The sequence below is a fragment of the Prunus avium genome, chromosome 1 (assembly GCF_965620075.1).
Source record: "Prunus avium chromosome 1, drPruAviu1.hap1.1, whole genome shotgun sequence".
NCBI classification, from domain to species: Eukaryota; Viridiplantae; Streptophyta; class Magnoliopsida; order Rosales; family Rosaceae; genus Prunus; species Prunus avium.
The window spans coordinates 5,737,338-5,760,011 of record NC_142284.1 but is presented as its reverse complement, the minus strand read 5'-3'; the positions used below and the strand labels follow the sequence as shown (position 1 = coordinate 5,760,011).

The window sequence follows — 22,674 nt, the reverse complement described above, 5'->3', positions numbered from 1 at the left end:
ACCAGACCTAGAAGAGTTCGGTCCGAGTGTGCTTCAAACCAAGCATGCATGTACAACACATTTACAAGACCACCAGCTCGAGCATCGATATACAGATGACATAACTTGATTGACATTATAAACGGTGAGAATTATGCCATCGATTACCAAAACCACATGTTCTCATGTCTAAAACCTATCCCTTGTCAAACCTAAGGAAGGGAACTGAATGAGCAAATGGATGATATCGCTGATGATCGTGAGCCTACGTTTTTCAAGGTAAGGAATGTGGCCCTGAGCTATTTCAATAGTTCCATTCTCAATGAACTCTTGATGGAGGAATAAATTTGACTCTAGAATGAGAGAGCGAAAAAAAAATCTTGACGATCAAACCAAGGAAAGAGCTTGCCAAATGAGGAAGATACGCTTGTTATGCCGTTAGAAGTTCTAGAGGGATTCTTGGGAACTTTAGGAAGAGAAGTTTGTTATAATGATTAGGAGAATATAGTGAAATGGCGAATGAGTTATGTCGTTGGAAGCTCTACAAAGAAAGGTAGCTGGAATGTAGGTAAACTTTAGGGTTTTTTTGTTGCCAAGACAACCATAAGAATTCAAATGATAAAGGCTGACTGGTGGATAGTAATGAAGCAATACCAACCTTTTACTAACTTTGTTAAGGACGTGTTGGGGACTCTTGAAATTACTCTTGTAAGGCCATCCCAAATAAAGGCCTTAAAAGAACCTCAAACATCATGATGTTGCTACATATATAGAGCCCAATGTGAAAAAGGTATCCCAAAATTAAGGGCCCGTTTGGTATCTTATTTGGATCCAATTTGTTAAACTCAAAAATAGATTTTAAGTCCAAAGTCATAAAAACCCATTTGGTAGGCCCATTTTTAAAAACTCAAACTCAAGAAAAACTCAAAAACACCCCTATTAATAAAAACAAAAAAGAAGGTTAGGTTTTCCCTTTCTCTCTCTCTCTCTCTCTCTCTCTCTCTCTCTCTCTCTCTCTCTCTCATGCACGCTAGCCTTTGCTTTCTTATTGCCTCACTACTATTACTATAGGTTGTTTTGATTTTTTTTTTTCATGATAAATTTGGGCAGCACGTATCGCTCTATCCTTTCTCATCTCTCTCCTTCCTCTTTCAAATTTTTTTTTGTTAATTTCAATTTGGGAATCTACGGTTTTTATATATTTTAATTTCAAATTTTTTTTTGGATCTTAAAAATAGTTTGGAGTTCAATACCAAACAAGTTTTTAAATCTTAAAATTAGTATTTAAAAACTCATGTTTTAAAAATAAATCATAATTTTTTAGTATGAAATCAAACAGGCCCTAATGCATTTGCATTTCTCAATCTTAGAGCCCAACTTAAGCTAGCTCTGTTTATGCCTAATAAATCTCGGTCGTGAACTGACCGAAAGGACTTCCTCTCGGCCCTCGCACCAACCCATAGATTGAAACGTGGCGGTTCGTTAGGCATTTGCCTTCCTGAAAACAAAAGAAAAGCTGCGAATGCAGGATTCTCTTGGCCTTGCGACCGCGGTATTATAGGCCGAGGCTGAAGGGCGTAAAAGACACGGCTGAAGATATTAAAGTTAAATCACCACGTGGCAATAGGGTCCCACACTTCATTTAATGAAGTAACGCCTCTATTGTTGCAAAATCACTAACCGCAAAAAAGCATTTAATGCACGAGGGAAGATGGGAAGTGACTAAAGTCAAGGTTTGGTGATGGAAATCAGAGTGGTTAGGCGCAAACATTCTCACAAATATTCTTACAACTTGAGAGGTCAGATCACCAACCACTAGACCAGGGCATTAAATGCGTTCCCACGGCTAAAGGCGCAGAACCCAAGATCAGGGCAATGGCCGAGATTTACCGGGATTTAGGGGGGTCACACCACCATGCTTCATGATCCCAAATGCCGATTGGACTACCCACTTGCTTTGATCAGGCTCCACCACGCAGATCTTTCAGCCTCGATTGTCCCTCCAGGGCCTCTCCTATAAAAACCAAGTTCAAGCTACATTCAAAGGGTTCAAACACCAAACCAAAAGCCTCCCACGGAGCAATTTACATTTTCCTATCATTTATCTTCTTGTAATGCACTTTCAATACCTTTACTTGCTTTCCTAGGAGTAGTGATAGCTTGTAAGGAAAATCCATTCATCAAAATATCATACGACCCTTGATCTTCAAGGCGCCGGAGCACCATCTCTGTTACTCTCTCATCCACCCCATATATCATACGACCGTCGCTCTCTGAGCAACGCGTCGGAGCACTGCCCAAAACCCACCATCAACACCACCACCACTAAACGGCCTTGTAGCTCAGGCCGTGAACCTGACGGCCGAGATCAGTTCCTCTCTCGGCCACAATCGTTTGATTAGAAGTCGAACTCAAACAGGCGCACCACTTAACCATTTACCCAAACACATCACCCTCTCAACGCACGGTAGACCGTGCTGGCACGCCCGCGCACAACCGCACCGCATCCAAAAGAAGGACGTCACGTGTCGTCGCATATCCCCTCAGCCCGGAGCACCAGGCCGTGAGATTTGCGATAGCCAAACAAGCTCAATATATGGAGACCCTTATAGAGCCATTGAGCAAGAGTGGGCTCTAGTTGCTGCAAAGTTGATGCAAAAGCTAACATCATTATTCCACTTGCCCGCCACATGTCAATTACCATACCTACAAGAGTTTAGTTCGAGTGTGCTTCGAACCAGGCATGCATGTACTACACATTTACGAGACCACCAGCTCTAGAGTTGACATACGGATAATATAACTTGATCGACATTGTATATTGATCATTAGCCAACATGTGCGCCTTCGACGAGTCTATAGGATAAAAATGGAACCCATATAGTAACTGAGATGTTGTAAACACCGTCTTTATTAAAGGCGAATTGTGTCATCGATCGCAAAATGTACGACATTGCTGATGATCATGGGCCTATGTTGTTCGGGGTAAGGAATGTGGCCCTGACCTATTTGAGTAGTTGTATTCTCAATGAGCTCTTGTTTAAGGGCTAAGCTTTTCTTCGGAATAAGTGAGCAAAAAAGAATATTGTTAGAGCAAAAAGTTACCCAAAGAGAAAAGAGCTAGCCAAAAGAGGAAGATAAGCTTATTAGAGCAACTTTAATGGTTGTATGTATATGGCAATGTATGTTAAATTTAGCTCCAAGTTTACCAGAAAATCCTCCAATATGGAGATGTAAAGGGAATGCAAATATGCATATTCCCCAGAAGTTAAGATGCATAATCGCATCCGAGCTTGTCGGCCCAGCTTAATGGTGCAAAGAGAAAGAGGAGAGAAGAGTTAATAAATCTGGGCAATTGCATAGCACTCAAGCGATTTGACACGCAATAAATGATGTGGTGGTAGACAAAGCCAATGTGTGGGGCCTATTAGAGAAATCTTGTGGGCCTCTAACGTCAACCCATTGAGTGGGTCTTCAATGGCTCCTTTGACTCCCAAACGAGTATTTATCCAATAGTTGTAGTTCATCCAATTTCAAAACAAAAGGCCTAGATTTCTTCTCACTTTCCCTAAATTATAGAGGAAATATAGATTAAATGGCTTATATTTCTTCTTCCAATGGTTTATATTGGATGAAATCATATATTCTCCAAATATAAAATTTTTTTACATCAATTGTTTTTGAAAAAATAAAATAAGCCTACCACACAAAAAAATTTTTTAAAAGAAAAGTGGTCCCAAGTTAAATAGGTTTGAAACTTGCATCAACGAGCTATGTAAAACACTCAAATCCCCCTAGGCAGCACCTTGATTACCCAGATGAATATGTTCGCTTCTTCTAACTTTGGTCTCTGTCTCCTCAATTACCTCCTCATTAAATTCAATAGTAGTCCCATCTTTGGAAGTGTGAATCGGGGAAGCTCTGGGAGAAAAACAAATTTTCTTATCCATGAGATTATGAAGATAAGATCGGCCTGGAGAAAATTCATATGTGGCAGAAGTATCCCTTTGTATCAACTAGCGCCACTGCAGACCAACCACTTCCTTGAGTTTTGGTGCATCAGGGTGGACACTTGGTTCCCAGAGAGTGCCAAGCTCTTTGTATTTGACAGAAACGAACTTAGGTCCTTAAGGGGCTAACCATTGGACATTGGGTAAGTTTTCCATCTCTATTATTTTGGTGATAGTTGAGTAGTCTGTTGCCATAATTGACATTGGTTTCTTTTCATATGAACATGCAGCCTCACCAATCTTTTCTGATGGTGATTCTTATGATGAAAGGAGGAAAAAGAACCAGTAATTCAAACATCTACTTCCCAGCCCTCAACGTCGGGCTTAGCTTCCAAAGTTCCAGTGCAGCTTTCTTTTACCGAAGAGGAATTGGAAAAGGAAGGAGAAATTCCTCTTACTAGGAAACGAAAAGTTCCAGATGCTAAACTTCCATCCAATGACTCAATCGAGATAAGTCAGGATGTTGTAGAACAAGGGGCTGAAGGGGATCTCCCCTATCTTGTTCCAACGGCAGCTATGAAAATCTGCTTGCTTTGGCTTAATTATTTTACTGACAAACACAAAATGTTTTGATATTTGTTTTTGTTTTGTCAATAGAGGTGAGACCAGATAAAGGAAGAAAGCTGATGTTGCCTGCTGACGAAAGTGAAGTTGAAAACAACCAGGTTGTTCCTCCAATTCAGGTTTGTCTCCACCTCGATGAATTGTAGTTTTTGTCCACTTAGTTAGTTTAAAAAGAAACTAACAAAATCTCTTTGCAAACAAACATGTAGGTAATTGCACTGGCTGTAGATCCTATGGAGACTACAGAAGCCAGCACAGAAATACAGTCTCCTAGTGTAATTTTAATATTTGCCTTGAATTTAGTTTTGAAAATTCTTCTGCAAAAAATGACATAGGCTATCATATTTTGACATGTGAATAAAGAAATGGCTGATCAAGGGCCTTCCAAAGTTGGAGAATGACCGTGTTTGGCTCTTGCTACAACAACTGCTGTAGAAACTTCTACACTAACTAGCCAAACAACATGCGCCATCTTGAGCCAGGGAGAGGTTTCTTCAAAAGCGAGTGCCCCCAGTTCTAGTAGTGCATCTCAAGGAATCGCCATGCTTGTTGTTGAGAACAGTGCAGTTGGAAGAACAATCCTGCAAGTCCTCAGAAGTACTGATGAAGTCTGCAAGCCGAATGTGGCAGAATTGGAACAACTATTGACAGTACTAGAAACTCCAGGATTCAAAATTTTGCAGAATTTAGGCATGCTTTTCAAAATAAAGAGTTTGCTTTAACAAATCTATGAGATCAAGCCCTTTTAGGCCTCATCGGGTCATTTTCTGGTGCGGTGGTTAGATAAGATTTTGGACAAAGCTGCCATGGTCTAAAAGTTGCCCGAGAAGCCAAAACTGAACAAGCAAGGCCAAAGCCAAATGTCGATTTGATCGGGCTTCAGAGATGAATACCAAAAAAGCTTACCGGATGCCTCATCGACCTCAGACAGCTCGACTGGGCGAGGGAAGAGCTGATCTTGTTGTGGTCGTGAAGCAATATCGGGCTAAGAAAGCCAGACAAATGGACCTATATGGCAAGACACAAGAAAGCCTCAAGGAGCTAGAAGCCATAAAACAAGAGAAGCAAAGACTTCGGTCATAGATAGAGGCAGAAGAAGAGAACGAGAAGAGGAAGAGGAAGAGGACAACCCAATGAGACCTAAAAGGCTGGACTGGCGAAAATGGAAATGGCAGGGCAAAATCCTAGACTTTTTGGACTCAGATACTAACAGAAAATCAAATATTAAGAAGGCGGCTAAGGATAGCAAACTGAAGTGCAAGTTATATGCTACAGTGGACTCACTCAAGAAGTGAGTGGGCTAGTTAGGTTTGGGGGAGTAATATGTTGTAGATTTCTCTTTCTTGTACTATTGGATGTTTACCTTAGTTTGGTTGGTTTAGATTTGTATTTTCTTTTTCTTCTTAAGTTTTCAGTCTACTCAAGTTTGTATTTTCCTTTTCTCCTTAAGTTTATGTACGTTTGATTTGGTGGTACTAGCTACAATCCATATTTATATATCCATTATAATATATTCATATGGCAGTAATGATATGTTTGTTTTGTTTATGTACTTGAATTGAAACCTAGAAAAGAGATGTGAGAACATAACCAAGCCCAAGATATTAGTTAAAAATAAAAATTTGAGGGTTATAGATATAAGGACAAATATATTTTTTTTTAAAACTGAGTTTTTCTGAACTTGCATGTCAACTTCATTAAATTAATATGTAAGCTGCTTGTACTTAAAGTTGGAAGATATTTTCAATTAATTGTCTTGATTTGTTGACAGGCTAGACGTTATAATATTACAAAAACTTGGAGGTTTTTTGAAAGGAGAGGGTCTGCTAGGGTTTTTCCGAGTCGACTAGGGTTTGAGATTTTGACGGCGCTAGATTCTTGATGTGACCTATTCTTCTTCTGAACCAAAGTTCATGTGCGAGGGAGTCTGTGTGTGCAAGAAGAGAATGGAGGAACTTGAGAAATGTTTTGGCAACCATCTGCATGGATGGAAATTTCCTAATGACTCCACTAACAGGCCTTCTAGGGTCAAATCAAATAGTGATGCTCATAGGCGTAGCTATACCCTTACTAGGGGCTTGGTGGAGGGTACTGGGGGCAGTAGAGCATATTGTAGTAATTAGAGGATAAAACAAAGGAAAAGCGTGTGACTCTACCTTGGTTGAGTGAATTTGTGCATCGCTAGAAGAGGAAGAATGCCGCAAATAGGTTCGAGAGGCTACTTGAGAAGCTAGAATCTTGAAAAGACATGGTGATATTAAGTTTACGCATGCTGAATCTTCGTATATTCCCCAACGTGATGGTAGCGCAATTCAAGTTTTTGCTATAGAGCAGTAGAGCATATTGTAGTAATTAGAGGATAAAACAAAGGAAAAGCGTGTGACTCTACCTTGGCTGAGTGAATTTGTGCATCGCTAGAAGAGGAAGAATGCTGCAAATAGGTCCGAGAGGCTACTTGAGAAGCTGGAATCTTGAAAAGACATGGTGATATTAAGTTTTCGCATGCTGAATCTTCGTATATCCCCAACGTGATGGTAGCGCAATTCAAGTTTCTGCTATAATGAAAAAAAAAAAACTCGAAAACTAACTAATACACAAAATTGAATTTGCTTCTTAAGATTTACATCTCCTCTCATTAGAGGAAAAACCACATTTACATTCCCCGGAGGTGTAAAAGGGATGTAAATGTGGCTTTACATTCCAAATTTACATACAACCATTAAAATTGCTCTTAGAGCATCTCCATTGGACAGAGGTAAATTTGCGGATATAAAACCATCTTTACATCCCATTTATATTAAAAGAAATTATTTTACATCAAGTTAAGGCAAAATGATATTTATGGTACTTTAGTAGCGGTCTCACCTTTTATATGTGTGGAGCTCACCACTTTTCAGCATGAGGGGCCCAACAAATGGGGATGCAAAATCAAATGTAAATGTTCATTTTTTTTACATTTTCTGCCCAAATGCTATATTTTCATTCATTTTCACCTCATCATTGGATCAACTTCCGACAACTTTAGGTGTAAATATCATTTACATCTCCCTTTACAAAATCAAACAATTCTTATTATTATTTATTCGTTTCTTTTCTAACAATTTGGTTTAATATAATGCAAAGTTTGTATTGCCAATGCATATTGATTCACCTATTATTACTTACTTACCTAACTAATAGGTAGTAATTAGTTTTATATTGGTATTAAGGAATTTGCATGCAGAAATTCACTGAGAAAAATATACATTATTCAAATAAAGAAATAATATAATGTATTAAGAATGGAAATTACAACTAGCAGTCAAAATATTGTTACAACCAGTTCTACAACAAGTTAAACTTGTACAAAATCTAATTAGTAGCCATGATCTCATTCTCTATTGATGAGTATATATATGAATGGTTAGTCTGATCCATAAAGGATTTGGACCAGTAGTTCTCCCTACTTTCCCATTATCAACAGCACTGAGACCAGAAGTTGACAATGGCTCTTGTTGGCTTCTAGGGATCTTAGCTTCCTCTACTTCTCTAAATAACTCATCGATGTCAAAGAATAAATTTGTATCCTGATCCGAAGTAGATAAAGGCTCTTGTGCAGTTCCAGCAATCTTAGCTTCTTTTACTACTCCAAAAATTCATCGATGTCGAAGAATAAATTCGGACTCTGATAAGAAGTTGACATAGACTGTTGTTGGGTTCCGGTGATCTTAGCTTCTTCTATTTCTCCAAATAATTCATCAATGTCGAAGAATAAATTCGGATCTTGATCATAGGCATTCATATTATGTGACCATATTGATCCTGCTACTTGATTGCCATTATTCTCTACTGCTCCATAAAATTGGTCAACACATAGCCCAAAAGTTGGCAAAGCCACTTCTTGGTTTTCTTCAATTTGAGGCAGCTGTTGTGCTAGTAACAACGAAAACTCGTGTACTAGTTCTTCAAACAATTCATCAATGATGAAGCTTTGATAATCGGTATGGATCAAATAATCTTGATCATAAGTGGTACTTCTACAATTCTTGCAAGCCTTTTTGAAAATGTTGTATTCATCTAAGCCAGCCATTGTGGTCCTCGGAAGTCTTGCCGTTCTTGTAGTGAAATTTTCGTTTTCTCCCTATAAGATGAGGATTAGGCTTAGGGTTTCCGTTAATCTCATCCCTTACTTGATCATCTTCGTAAGTTTTGGTTTCGATCTAACCACTGTCACGACCAGCCTTGGTTGGATGCGCGAGCCGTTTCTCTGGAGGTGGGAGACGAAGTACTAGTCTTGGTCATAAAGTTGGTCGCCTCCATAATCTTTCGAAATCTGTGAGGGTTCACACATAAAATTCCAAGGCATTTTCACCATCTTGTATGGAAAGAATCTGATGATTTCTTGGGCTATGGGGCGGAATCGGAACTCGACGTCCACCTGTGGCACACCAAAATTAGCCGCTAGCTGGGGAGAGAGAGAGAGAGAGAGAGAGAGAGAAAGAAAATAGACTTTCGCTCTCGTTTAACTGAAGTGCACTATTTGTTTTGTTTCCTTATTTGATCAAATGTTTCGAACAAGTGAAATTAAGTGAACGTAAGAGCAACGAATGGTATATTTATAAGCCAACAGTCTTGGAAACAAAGAATAGTTGTTGGAGGTACTAATAGTCATCCATATCTCGTTTGGAAACTATAGAAATTTGTGAATTTCAACTTAGTCAACAACCATGAAGGAAGTCCTAATAGGCCCAGCCCCAGCCGTTAGATTTAATCTCATCCAACAAATGGGTGCTGTTCATTTTATTATTATGGGTTGATACATTGTTTGTTTAATGTACATTTTATAATTTTATCCCATCCACCCCTTGTTACCTTTCATCGTAGTCACAAATAAATTTCTTTTTGTTAATGTTGTTTTGGTTTACCATTGCTTGAACTAAAAAATGTTCTAGATATTTTTAATTACCATAAAAACCTACCTTGATACTTTTGTTTGTTTAATGTACATTTTATTATTTTATTGCATCCACCCCTTGTTATCTTTTATCGCAGTCACAAATAAATTTCTTTTTGTTAATGTTGTTTTGGCTTACCATTGCTTGAAATAAAAAATGTTCTAGATATTTTTAACTTTCATAAAAACTTACCTAGATACTTTTAAGAAGAGAAACTTGTTATGGTGATGAGAAGAATATTGTGAAATGGTGAACGAGTTAAGTCACTAGAAGCTTTAGAGACAAATGTAGCTAGAACTTTAGGGTTTTTTTTTGCTGCCAAGACAACCATAACAATAAAAATGATAAATGATCATTGGTGGTTAGTAATGAAGCAATACCAAAAATTTATCAGCTATGTTAAAGGCGAGTTGGGTGACTCTGGAAATTACTCTAGTAAGGCCATCCCCAATGAGGGCCTTTAGAGAGCCTTAACCACCATGGGTTTGCCACATATAGCTGGAACATGAATGGGCCCTAGCTGTTGCAAACTTGATGCAAAAGTTAGCATCATTGATCTACTCGCCCGCCCTTGCACCCTATTGGAAGGGTGTGAAGGAAACATGCATCTAATGCTTAGGAAATGAACTCTAGCCACATCCTATATAACAAAAACATTTTAAATGGTGAATTCATTTTATTTATATTAGTTGAGCTAAACCTTTTTCATTTTAAACCAAGTATCTTAGCCTAGTCTCTTTGAACACAAATAGAAAAGGGAATAAGAGAATAGATCTTTACCCTTGATGACATTTTCTTGATTTCTCAAGAATGAAAACCTTTGTTGGAAAGACCTTTTCTTTCTCTTGATTTTGACTCCTTCACCTTAAGGCTCCAAGATTGGAGTCCTCTACCTCACCACATCAAATGCTCCTAGAGATGAAGAGAAGGCAATCAAGAAGTATGGATGCTAGTCTACTTCTTGATTGGACCAATTTTTGGTTTATGGAAGATGAGATACAAAGATGATCACTCATCAACCAAAGTAGGAAACCAAAAACCCTAGCAAGGTTTTTTCCAACACTTAGCTTATATAGGACAATACAAAAAGCAATTGGGTGGGTATTTGGGGCTCCATTTGGTCCATGAGTCATGTCCTCATATGCCACTTATCCCTTGGGCCCAATAGCCTTTTTGGCTATTTTGTCCCTTTCCTTTTAAATCATATTTAAAAGCTCAATCTAATATTTCTATATGTCAGTTGAAACCTTTTAGGACATCCACAAACCATGGTTGTCGCCTAGCAGCAAGTTATGGTTATCCGAGCTAAATGAGACGTTGTGAAAGAACCTATTCAAATTGGAATGACCGTGCAATTGAATCCTTCTCTTATATCAATACTCCTTATTCACATTATTAGATCATGGAATCCGATTGCCAATATCCTAATGAGAATCATTCCTTTTTATATGATTATCCTGGTAAGATTTGAAGACTTCTTCTTTCAAGTCTTATCCACTACTCTGCGAGAGATTTGACTAATCATATGTTGGAGTATTCTCTCTCCTTTACTGAGAGTAGAGATTCTTTGTTGTACATTCATTTGCTTCCATGACTTTTATTGAGAATTCTGATGAGCACCTTTAAGGTGTGCCTAATTTAGCATGACCGTATAGTGCTCTCAAAGATTAATAACATAGCCACAAAACATCTATGATGTCTCAGGTATAAGGATTAGTTTGCACCATTGCAATTTATGAGTTCCAGCTTGACATGTGAGTAACGACTTCCATGCTATAACTCATGTGTTGGATCTTCTACAAGTGTACTTGTTCTTCTACAAGCACCTAGACACATATCGATGTGTCTCCACACTTAATAACTCGAGACCTTGCTATTCCCTACATATAAAGACGATACTGTGTGTATTGGTCTTTGAGGAATATGGACGCTCAATCAATATTCCTATGACCAGGAACATATTTAGGATTTAGGGATGATGAGAAGTCTTCGTGTATGCACTCTCATTACATAGGTCTCATATCCACTCGTGTATTCCTTGGACTATGGTTGTTTTACATATTAAAAGATAATATAGGATGATTTAATGTATAAAACAACCTTTCTTGCCCATTGATAACATAATATATTTTTTTTTGTAAAAAAAAAATCAAGGATTTCATTAACTCTAATTATTACATAATTAGTTGGCTTTAGGGGCATATTTCGAACAGGGTGGGTTTGCACTAAAACATACACATATGCTAGTTACTAGAACTAAAAGAGTTTGATCCGAGTGTGCTTCAAACTAGGTATGCATGTACGACATATCTACGAGACCACCAACTCTAGCGTCAACATACAAATGACTTAACTTGATTGACATTGTCTCTTCGTCATTGGACACCATGCGCGCCTTCAGCGAGTCTGTAGGGTAACCAAGTGGAACCCATATATCTATTGGGATGCCGTAAACATTGCCTTTATAAAAGGTAGGAATTGTTCCATCGATTACAAAAACCACAGGTTATCCTTTCTGAAACCTACCCCTAGTCATACCTAAGTATTAGAATTGAATGAGCAAATGGACATCATTGCTGATGATCATGGGCCTATATTGTTCGAGGTAAGGAATGTGGCCTTGAACTATTTTAGTAGTTGCATGCTCAATGAGCTTCATTGGAGGAATAAGTTTGTTTCCAACATGAGAGAGCAGAAAACAATTTTTACGAATGGTGGAAGAGCTAAGCAAAGGAGGAAGATAAGGTTGTTATGCTATGGTGAGAATATAGTGAAATGGTGAGAGATTTATGTCATTGGAAGTTCTAGAGGGATTCTTGAGAACTTTAGGAAGAGAGGCTTGTTATGGTAATAAGCAGAATATAGTGAAATGGTGAACGATTTATGTCGTTGTAAGCTCTAGACACCAAGGCAGGTAGATGGCCGATGAACTTTAGGATTTTTTTGCTACTAAGACATACGTAACAATTTAAATGATAAAGAGTGATTGGTGGGTAGTAATGAAGCAATATCAACTTTTTACGAACTTTGTTAAATGTGGATTGGGGACTCTTAAAATTACTTTAGTAAGGTCATCTCCAATAGGGGCCGTAAAAGGGCCTTAACCAGCATGGGATTGCTACAAATATAGCCTAATGCAAAAAATGCATCCCTCTAAAGCTTAGAGCCCAACCGTAGCTAGCTGGATATATGAAGACCTTCAAAGTGAAAATCCTAGAAAAGAATTGGAGTGATGTGGTGTTAGCAAAAAGTTATTTTAGAATGTGTTTAGAGTTCAAATGTGCATAATAAGTTTTGTAGCTTTGAGAATTGTCAAATAAGCTTATGTATAGAATTAGATAATCAATTCTCGTTGACTGACCTACGTGAATTTCTCCTTTTGCTCCTTAGTTTATAGGGAATTAGCAATCAATCATTGTTCCCTTCCGAAAGAGCATGTTCTTACACGTTACTTGATATGTTAGTAAAAGGATAGTTTCTCCTAACGAGATTGTCCCCAAATTTATTTAAGAAGGTACCAAAAGATATCAAATACACACTTGTTCGCGATCCTTGTATTTTCTTGTTATAAATTTTAAACATGCACGTACAACACAAATTGTTTCTTTTGATGGGGGTGCATATAGATAGCACATAGCAATTCACATAGAATTGGAAGTCTTGTCTTCTTGGTCTTGGAGTAGGAGAAGTGCGAGCTCACGTGCTCCCGCACGTGCCATCCATATTGATAGTCCATAGTCCAAACAACCGATAGTTTTGTTCTGCAACACCCAGCTGCAATCAGGCATCACTGTCCAATAAAACCTTTTACCCTAACGCCCCCCACCCCCCCTCTCTACAGAACATGGCCACCGCCCAGCCCACCGAGAACGGCTCCGCCAAGGCTACGGAACCCGACCCGCAACAACCCACATCCGAAACCACCACCGCCCCAATTACCGTACCCGAGTCCGACCAAACAGCCACCACCGCAACGGCAGATAACAGTCCGAACCAAAATCCCGAACCCGACTCGGGTCCCCAACCGGAGCCCGGTGCCCAGGAAACTACAACGACCGCTAGCGGCGATGCCACCTCAATCGCCGATAAAAGATGGCCTGGTTGGCCCGGGGACTGTGTGTTTCGGCTAATTGTGCCGGTTCTCAAGGTCGGTAGCATTATCGGCCGAAAAGGCGAGCTCATTAAGAAGATGTGTGAGGAGACCCGAGCTCGCATTCGGGTCCTCGACGGCGCCGTTGGAACTCCTGATCGCATCGTGAGTTGTGCCTGTTTTCTCTCTCTGTCTAGGGTTTACTCGTTTTGGTTCTTCTTGTTGTGTATTCTGAAACGTGCTCTCTTTTGCTGTTGTTGTTTTGAGCTCTAGGGTTTGTGCTTTTTAGCTTCCGTTGGTGCTAGAAATTGTGCTGTCGTCTGTGTAATTGTGGCTTTATGGTTATTTAGGGATTCTAGTTATGCTTCGGGGTTGCTAAAAGTGTTTGAGGAGATTAAAAATTGAAAATTTAAGTTTAAATCATGCAAATTCAATAGTATTTGTGTCATGAGGTAATAGAAACCGCTAAAGTCTAGTGCCTAGTATTTGGTTCTTAGGTGCTTAGGTGCTTAGGTTTTGTTGCTTACAAAATGCTATGAAAGGAATGGTCTTTTGGGAGTGGGGGTTTAAGTTTTGGTTTTTGGTTCTAAAAGACACCCCAAACAATCTGAAATCTGAGAATGGGGCTTAATTAGTATTGCGTATTCTGCTATTTGAAGATGATCCTTTCTCATAGTTTTATTCGAACACTCAATCTATTAGCAACGGGCGTAGGATGAGTAACTGTCTCGATTTTTTTTTTCTTTCAATAAACATCTAGTCTCTGATATCTGAGAATGAGACAATCTGTATCTGGCATTCTGCTATGTGAAGATGACCCATGTTTGAAAAATCCTTTGGATCTGTTTCATAGGCTTATAATGGGCATAAGACAAGTAACTGCCGTGAATATTTATTAAGATCTGGTTATACAATCTCAAATCTGAGAATAAGACTTCTTGAGTATTCTGCTAAGTGAAGATGACCCATTGTCAGCAAAATCCTTTGTATCCCTCTCATAGTTTTATTCAAACATTCAATTTGTTAGTAATGGGCATAAGATGAGTAACAGTCTTAAATTTTTATGAACATCTTGTTATAAAACACTGATTGAAGTGTTGGAACTTCGTTAATTTTTAGTCATGTTTAATGAATTATGCCTGTGGAGATTCGTTAATTTCTGTTGTATTAGTGTTGGATATGTTGTTCAAACTTCACTAGTACTCCATTCGGAGTAGAAGGTGTTTCTTTAATAGGAAACAAAATTTCACTAAGAAAGAGAAAGTACAAAAACAATGGACAAAGTGTCCACAGTAGCAAAGAACAAGAGAGCTCTAAAAAAACACCAAAAACTTTAAAAACAAAAGCGATCCAAGAATAAAAGCCCCCATAAACAGCTGCATATTTTTCAAAAAAATTGCACAGAAAGCAAACAGGGGGATTGAAGTTTCCTTTGCTTTCATTGCTTTCATGTTCTGCTTCTAATGTGACACAGTCCTCCAACCATTCCACACATGCATACCCCTTCAACCAGACATTATGTCTACAATTATCCCTTCACTAGACACGTGTCTACGGTGATACCATTCTATGCTAAAATCTTTCTAACACACTTTTCTTTTTAGGTGCTGATCTCCGGAAGGGAAGAGCCAGAGGCTCCTCTGTCCCCTGCAATGGATGCTGTAATAAGAATATTTAAACGTATCTCTGGCTTAGCTGATAGTGAGGGTGATGCAAAAGTGTCCGGTCCTGCTGGAGTTGCATTCTGTTCCATCCGCTTGTTGGTAGCATCCACACAAGCAATTAATTTAATTGGAAAACAAGGGTCATTAATCAAATCTATACAGGAGAGTACCGGGGCTTCTGTGCGAGTATTGTCTGGGGGTATGCTCTCATTGTTGCATAATACAACTTTTCTCTATTCAGTAGAATATCAATGGTTGGAAATATCTCCATCATCTTATCACCTTTTTCCCGATGCAAAGTATAATGTGTTTGTTGCTGTTTATGTGGTTTATAATGAAATTAAGTTCTCGTGTGTGGGTTTTCCTTTCCAGTTACTTTTATGATCTTACTTTTGGAGGCTTAGATTTTCTATTGGTAATCTAGGTTTAATGATCAAGCTAGTGAAGATAATTGTATTGATGTGCTTAATATAGTGTGTAATTTAGCTATCTCTTTCCTTTCTGGCATCTGAGTTCTAGGTCAGTTTTCCATGTTAGAGTCCTTTAACTTCGGAATGTATGATGGGTATGCAAAATATGTGATTCTAAATCACAGTATGTCTTCGTATCATGTTATGCAGCCACTCTTAAAATATTTGATATAGCTGTTACTTTGAAATACAAGCCTTGATTATATTCGTTATCCCTTTTAGAAATGCTCTACTCATCCTTCTTCAATCAGTGTATTCAGATTCTTTATAATTTGATGCGACTAATGTCTCTGTCCCTTTTTTCCTGTATTCACATTCGTTTTCTTTCTCAAGTGGCCTTACCTCTTTCCATTCTATAAACCTTTCTTCTTTCTCCAAAAAAGGCATCTGATACTTATTTTTGTTCTTGCAGATGAGGTTCCATTCTATGCTGCTGCAGACGAAAGGATTGTTGAATTGCAGGGAGAAGCTTTAAAGGTTCTCAAAGCTGTAGAAGCAGTAGTGGCTCACCTGAGGAAGTTTTTGGTTGATCATAGTGTTCTTCCACTTTTTGAGAAGACGGTAAGCTTAATTCCCATTCGTGTCTGGTGTAATTTTATTTCTTTGCATTGCTATGTATTGATTATTGGAACGTGCATCTTTAGTACAATGCAACCATCTCACAAGAGCGTCAACCAGATACCTGGGCTGACAAATCGTTGCTGCATACTGCTTCTCAAACTGGAGTTAGCACTAATTATTCTCTCTCAGCAAAAAGGGAATCTTTGTTTCTGGATCGTGAAACTCAATTAGAATCACAACTCCCTTCCGCTGGCATTTCACTTTATGGAAAAGATCCTTCTATCTATGGAAAAGATCATTCTATTTATGGAAAAGATCCATCTATTTATGGGCAAGATCCTTCTATTTATGGACAAGATCCTTCTCTTTCTTCTATCCGTTCTTCAGGGATTGGTCGGCCTGGTGCTCCTATTGTTACTCAGGTTGGTTGTTCTAACTTTTTCATATTTTTAGCTGAACTTCCTACCTAATGAGCTCATTTGGGTTTTCACATGCATGCTCAACACACAAAGGCAGTCTAGCTTGGTTGTAACTTGTAATTAAAATAAATGGGGCCAAGTGTGTTTTTTGCTTTGCTAGAAGGATGGCAGGGGATCCGTTACCATCTAGTCCTTGACTTAATTTACTTATAAACAGTAGGAATGTATACAGTTTGTTTAAGACTCTGAATAACTAAGGTTTTATGTCTTACCGACTGACTCGTCTATTTGAGAAATAAATTGTCTTGATGTATGACATATTGTGAAGATTTGTTGTCAATTGGAAACCTGAAGTGTAACAGATTGCATCAGGCCTGTGTTACGTACGTCAGTTTCTGCATGTATACTCTGATTGTTCTTGAAAACAAATTAGAGTGCAATATTCTGCTTCATATTGTTGTACTTTCTTTCTCTATTTATAGTTTTGGTAACAATATTTTCTCTGTTGCATTCTATAATCAGATTGCTCAAACAATGCAAATTCCTCTATCTTATGCCGAGGACATTATTGGGGTTGAAGGTTCGAATATTGCATTCATTCGCCGTAGTAGCGGAGCCATCTTAACTGTGCAAGAGAGCAGGGGACTACCTGATGAAATTACCGTAGAAATAAAAGGCACCTCATCACAGGTTCAAATGGCTCAGCAACTGATTCAGGTACGCTTACCAATGATCTTTCTTTTCCATTTATATATAGTAAAAGGAGGGATTAACAAATTTTTAAATTTATTTTATATAAAATTTCTGTTACATCACTTTGAGATAATTAAAGATGAAAGTTACATTTACCAAAAAAATAAAAAAATTATGAAGGCTTATATAACTACGATGTTTTAGTTATAGAAGGTGGGTGGTTTCCTGGTTTATATGTAAATTTCCCATTAGAAAAAAGTTTGCATATATTTGGCAAGCAAGCAAAAATGAAAAACTTGTGACTTCAATAGGGAAAAAGTGGAACCCCTGCTTGGAAAGTTTAAGCATGCTGGTTTTTTTTTTTTTCTTCTTTATTTTCAGGAAGTTATAAACAGTCGCAAGGAACCAGTTACAAGTAGCTATGGCAGGATAGATACGGGAATGAGGTCATCCTACAGTCAGTTAGGTGCTTCATCTTACCCTTCATCTTCATTACCGTCACAACCGTACGGTGGTGGGTATGGATCTTCTGGTCTAGGAGGAGGCTACAGCACTTTCAGGCTTTGATTTGATTGCTAACCAAAAGACTAATAGTGGCTTCTCTGCTTGGACCAACAAGTTATTTCCAATTAGTCCACATATTTGAGAAAAAATTGATGTCCGGAGTGTAGCATTTGTAAAGTTGCCAGAGGAAAGGGGTCTACAATATCATCTGATATCATCAGATTTGATCTGTTGGGTAGCCAAGCTTGAAAGGATATAGAAGAAGATTGTATTGAAATAGTAGTGATTTTCGTTTTCCTTCATGAATTTGTGCATTAAGCATTAATTTTGAAGTTAGATGAGGCTGTTGCATTTGGTTTTTTTATATTTATACTCTGTTAATTTTCTCAAACTTTGATGTGCAATAGTTTTGCTTTTCTTTAACTCTTGAATTTGTTTGTTACAATCGCAAAACTGATCCTTTCACCCAAATGCCCCCTTTTCATTCCCACAAATTTATCATCGCATAAGAAGAGATGTTAATCATTATCAAGAGAAAGAATTGAAGCATGCTGTTTCTACGAGAAGATGGTTTATAAAGATACTGATGTTAATGTTCTAAAGCATGTTTAGCAAAAGGGGAATGATCGCTACTAGCATAACATGCGTCATCTTGTTCTGTATATGCCAATGGCCATATGGTCTAGTGTCATTCCGTCTTCGTTTTACTAATTCCAAAATTCAAATCTTAGTAACATTCAGTCTTTATTTTGCTAGGTCCTAACCTAAATTCAAATCTTATAAACGATAGTTTGATTGTCGAAACAAGAAGATAAAGAAACATGTAATAACAATCATCCGATCGAGCTAAATTTGAACATTCGGTATTGTACTAAAATGTCTACTCAGAGTCATCCAATAATTTGACTCAATAACATAATCACACTTTGATACATATGTATAAATTATTATTATTTTCAATAATTTTTTTTTTTTTTTTCGGTTGGTTACATTGGAGGAAAGAAACCCCACTGGCGTTCGATCCTGGGTGCCATGGGGGAAGGGGGAATCCACCACCACTGTGGTGGGAACCCATTGGCTTATTTTCAATAATTTCAATATACGCGTCAAGTTTGATTTGCATGTGAGGAGGGATGAGCCCAACAAAGTTCAGGTTATTTATTTAGATTTGAGTGAAGTATGTGACTTATTTGGAAGGTCCTAGTTCAGCGGCACTTGGAGTTGAAATGAGAAGACAACATTCCTTGTCAAGTTGTCATACAACAAGACGATATAAACGGGCGTTATCTACAACCTTCTCTTTTTGAAACCACTCATCCTGGCATTCTAGGAAAGGAGAAAGGCCTTGTTCAAATCACCTGCTCTCAAATTCGACAGAAAAAAGAAATGCCGACGTTGAATTTGTTCACAAATCTGCCAGTGGATGCAGTGGTGGCCTCTGACATTCTCAAGGACGCCACCAAAGCCGTTTCTAAAATCATTGGCAAACCCGAGTCTGTTAAGTCTCTCCCTTTTCCCTCTTCTTGTCATCGTTTTGTTGATGTATTTGGTATGAACATAAACTGTTCGATGAAAATACTCAATGAAATAGTAAACTTTATCAATATGGTATTAGTGGCTTGCATTCTAAATTACATATTCACTTTGTTTTTTGGTTTCATATTCTTCAGTATGTGATGATTTTGCTGAACGGGTCAGTGCCTATGGCATTTGCGGGCACGGAAGAACCGGCAGCCTACGGAGAATTAATCTCCATTGGGGGCATTGGACCGAGTGTTAATGGAAAACTGAGTTCAACTATTGCAGAAATTCTGGAAACCAAGCTTTCCATCGATAGCTCCCGCTTCTATATCAAATTTTATGACGTTGAGGTGAGCCCAATTACTTGTTTGTTACATTAGATTGCCTAAATTTTGCAGCTTCAATCTACTTGTCGTATACTAGAAATGTAGAATATTACTCTTCATATTGCATAAAGCATAAATTACTTTTATCTGGCCTTCCAAGTATTACCCTTTTCTGTGGTACTTCTAGTTCTAGTGGTAGAGCACTTTATCTCCAAACCCGCGAGAACAGTTTGATTATTGTCCTAACCAGTGGTAGAATTAGCTTCCATTTCTTGGGAAGGAACAGAACAATACAGATCTATTGCTTGGGAAGTCAATGATATAGATTTTTCTATATTTTTCAAACAATTAAAGAAGCTTAATATAAATTTTGCATGAAATGCTAGAGTTTAGAAGGGTCACGGCCACTTCGGGCTGAAGTGTGGCTCCTCCCTTGGAGCTAACCCCCCTGTGCACTAACGGGGTGCGGAGATGCCATTTCTCTCAAAGTCCATTCACAACATTTCTCTAAGAAGCTTGGTTTGTCACAAAGCCACCAGCCTGCAAGACGGACCAACTCTAAGAAGCTTCTACCAAATAACTCATTCTATTCTAGTCTTTTGTCGTAGTGAACTCCTGTAGCAAGTATCCACTGAACCTATTGTATCTTCACCTCTCATTGATTTGCAAATTGGTCATAGCTAAAGTAGTTAAAGTTAGTTAAATCACTTTTCACAGAAATTGATGCTTTTATTAGCTCGTAACTTAATTCTTGTAAGCAAGCCTCTGTCATTTGAGAGATTATCGTTTGAGCATGATGTTATTAGTCAGATATGGGTGGTATATTTAAACCGATAATTCAATTAAAATGAATATTTATCTAATGTTGAAATGCTATTTGTAGCAATAATATGTTCATCAACTACTAACTAGTTTGTATAATCATCCCTTTCTGCTCCAGCGGCCCTTCTTTGGGTTTAACGGCTCAACATTTTGATCACCACTGTTCTTGGCTAATGTTTCTATGAAGTGTAGAAGGTGAGGCTGGCTAATGGCTTCTTCTCTCCCTCAGTTGTAATTTTCTTTTACGTAAAAAGAAAACTCTTTAGTCTGTATTCTCTGATGAAATTTGAACTGTTATTTAGATCAGAAATAGCCAGTTGTGTATTATGCCATACATGAAATTTAAACTGATTAAACCGTGATATAGAAGTTAGATGGTGCTTATATGTTATGAGCTCAAGGCTTTGCATTTTAGTAGTGGTCTAAAATTCTCAAGGCTTTTTGCTTTTAGCAGTCGTCTGTAGTTCTCTTTTACTTATTTTATTTATGGCAAGGAGCCATATGGTCCTGGTTAGTGGAGGCGAACCAATCTGGTTCCTCCTCCATTCCAGATCACTGTTGGAGATGGCATGGGCAAAATGAGTTAAATTTGTGAGCTGCTGTAGGGACAAAACTAAAAGGAAATAAATTGAAACCGGCACAGAAGAGAATGTATTTCTTCAACAAGCCCACCCAACAGCCAAGCAGTCATCATGTTGGAGAAGCTGCACCACCTCTTGAACACACCTTGAAAGGCCAAGGTCAATATCCCCAACTTCATCGTCAGATCGCCATGGCTAACGATTTTCTTGTCAGAGTTGTCGGAATTGGGCAAAGTTAGACATGAAAGTGAGGTTTTAGGATGATAAACGAGGCAAAATAAGTTTTGGGATGCAAAGTGAGACGCATTGTTTGTGGGCATGAGCATAATCAAGTCTATTTACATTATGTAATATGGGCTTTGATATATGAAGAAATGTGTACATATTAATTTTAATCTATTCGCGGTAAAGACTACTTTTTATAAAAAAAAATTATCAACAAGTGTCTTCTTGAGATTGGAACACATAACTTTCCTCAATGAATGTAAACTACTAGACTAAATTATACTCTTCGCACACTTTTTAACTTGTCAAACTTTTGTTTGTGTAATTGGACAACTTGCAATACTTTTTTTTTTTTTTTGGTCTGAACCATGAGGTGGTCCTGAATGGGCCTCAACTATGAGTGGCACCTTTAAGCCTTAACCACAACCCAGACTAATCCCCACTCACACCGGGTCAACCCGTAAGGGGTAAAGTGTTGGCCAAAGTGGTGACTCCGTACGAGAGCATGGATCGAACCCCTGACCTCTCTTAAGGAATGAGAGTGCCGAACCACTCACACCAATACTTTTAGTAAAGGAAGAACAACAAACTTATATATATATATATATATATATATATATATATATATATATATATATATATAAACTAGATAATCCCAACCATATGGAGCAATTTATAAAGGGGGACGTAGCCAAAAAAGAAAAGAAAATTACGTAATGACCATAATTAACAACCGGATAGGGGCGGGGACGGTATTGCCATACCCAACCTTGAACCCGTCTTGTACGCACACACATAGGGCTCGTTTGGTATGTCGGACTGTACTGACTAATTTCTATCGGATAATATTAATCTGTTCCGGAGAGTACTGACTGTTTATCCATAATATTATAAGGCGTTTGGTGCTGTTCCGGATAACTAGTCTGACTAAGTTATACTTTGTTTGGCGATGTTCCGGATAACATCATATCAGACTATTTTTTTAATTGACTAGATTGTTCACTCTCCATTCCTATAGCCAATATAGACAATATAATTTGCATATATATATAATTAAGAAGAAAAAAAGTTGGAAGATCAAATAAAATATCTATAGTCTGGAGGATATTTCTACATACGCATAGTTATAAAAAAGCACAGCTCTCATGCCTCGTCTGCCTTAAACAATTCTGTGTTCTTTTAAGCAGTAGCCATGGCAGCCCTATTCGCGAAACCTGTTAGGCTTTTTCTTACTAATTTTGTTATTTTCTTAAATTTGTTATGCTTAAATTCGATTAAAAAAATGTCAAAATAGAAAAATTCATAACCTGA

The 22,674-nt window shown here is 38.0% G+C and overlaps 2 protein-coding genes across 3 annotated transcripts; both read left to right on the top strand.

Moving 5' to 3' along the window:
- Positions 1–13,155: 13,155 nt before the first annotated feature.
- On the top strand, positions 13,156–18,311 carry PEP (RNA-binding KH domain-containing protein). The gene is made up of 6 exons (XM_021960285.2): positions 13,156–13,742; positions 15,182–15,440; positions 16,124–16,272; positions 16,356–16,694; positions 17,214–17,408; positions 17,766–18,311. Exons 1-6 carry the CDS (start codon positions 13,332–13,334, stop codon positions 17,949–17,951), a joined length of 1,539 nt encoding a protein of 512 aa, XP_021815977.1. The 5' UTR covers positions 13,156–13,331; the 3' UTR covers positions 17,952–18,311.
- Positions 18,312–18,930: 619 nt separating this feature from the next.
- Positions 18,931–21,533, top strand: LOC110758344 (Tautomerase/MIF superfamily protein). Of its 2 annotated transcripts, XM_088251275.1 has the most exons (4): positions 18,931–19,385; positions 19,559–19,759; positions 20,676–20,752; positions 21,163–21,533. In XM_088251275.1, the coding sequence occupies exons 1-3, from the start codon at positions 19,275–19,277 to the stop codon at positions 20,709–20,711; spliced, it is 348 nt and encodes a 115-aa protein (XP_088107401.1). In that variant the 5' UTR covers positions 18,931–19,274; the 3' UTR covers positions 20,712–20,752; positions 21,163–21,533. The 2 variants fall into 2 exon arrangements, with proteins under 2 accessions (XP_088107401.1, XP_021815868.1); XM_021960176.2 differs by lacking the exon at positions 21,163–21,533 and having other exon boundaries at positions 18,933–19,385; positions 20,676–20,948.
- The last annotated feature ends 1,141 nt before the right edge of the window (positions 21,534–22,674 follow it).

Bases quoted from the DNA above. Each gene is read 5' to 3' on its own strand.
- PEP (XM_021960285.2), top strand. From the start codon at position 13,332: ATGGCCACCGCCCAGCCCACCGAGAACGGCTCCGCCAAGGCTACGGAA. The intron at 15,441-16,123 runs GTATGCTCTCAT...TTGTTCTTGCAG, and splicing joins TGTGCGAGTATTGTCTGGGG to ATGAGGTTCCATTCTATGCT. The intron at 16,273-16,355 runs GTAAGCTTAATT...GTGCATCTTTAG, and splicing joins TTCCACTTTTTGAGAAGACG to TACAATGCAACCATCTCACA.
- LOC110758344 (XM_088251275.1), top strand. From the start codon at position 19,275: ATGCCGACGTTGAATTTGTTCACAAATCTGCCAGTGGATGCAGTGGTG. The intron at 19,386-19,558 runs GTTAAGTCTCTC...CATATTCTTCAG, and splicing joins TCATTGGCAAACCCGAGTCT to TATGTGATGATTTTGCTGAA. The intron at 19,760-20,675 runs GTGAGCCCAATT...TTTCTGCTCCAG, and splicing joins TCAAATTTTATGACGTTGAG to CGGCCCTTCTTTGGGTTTAA.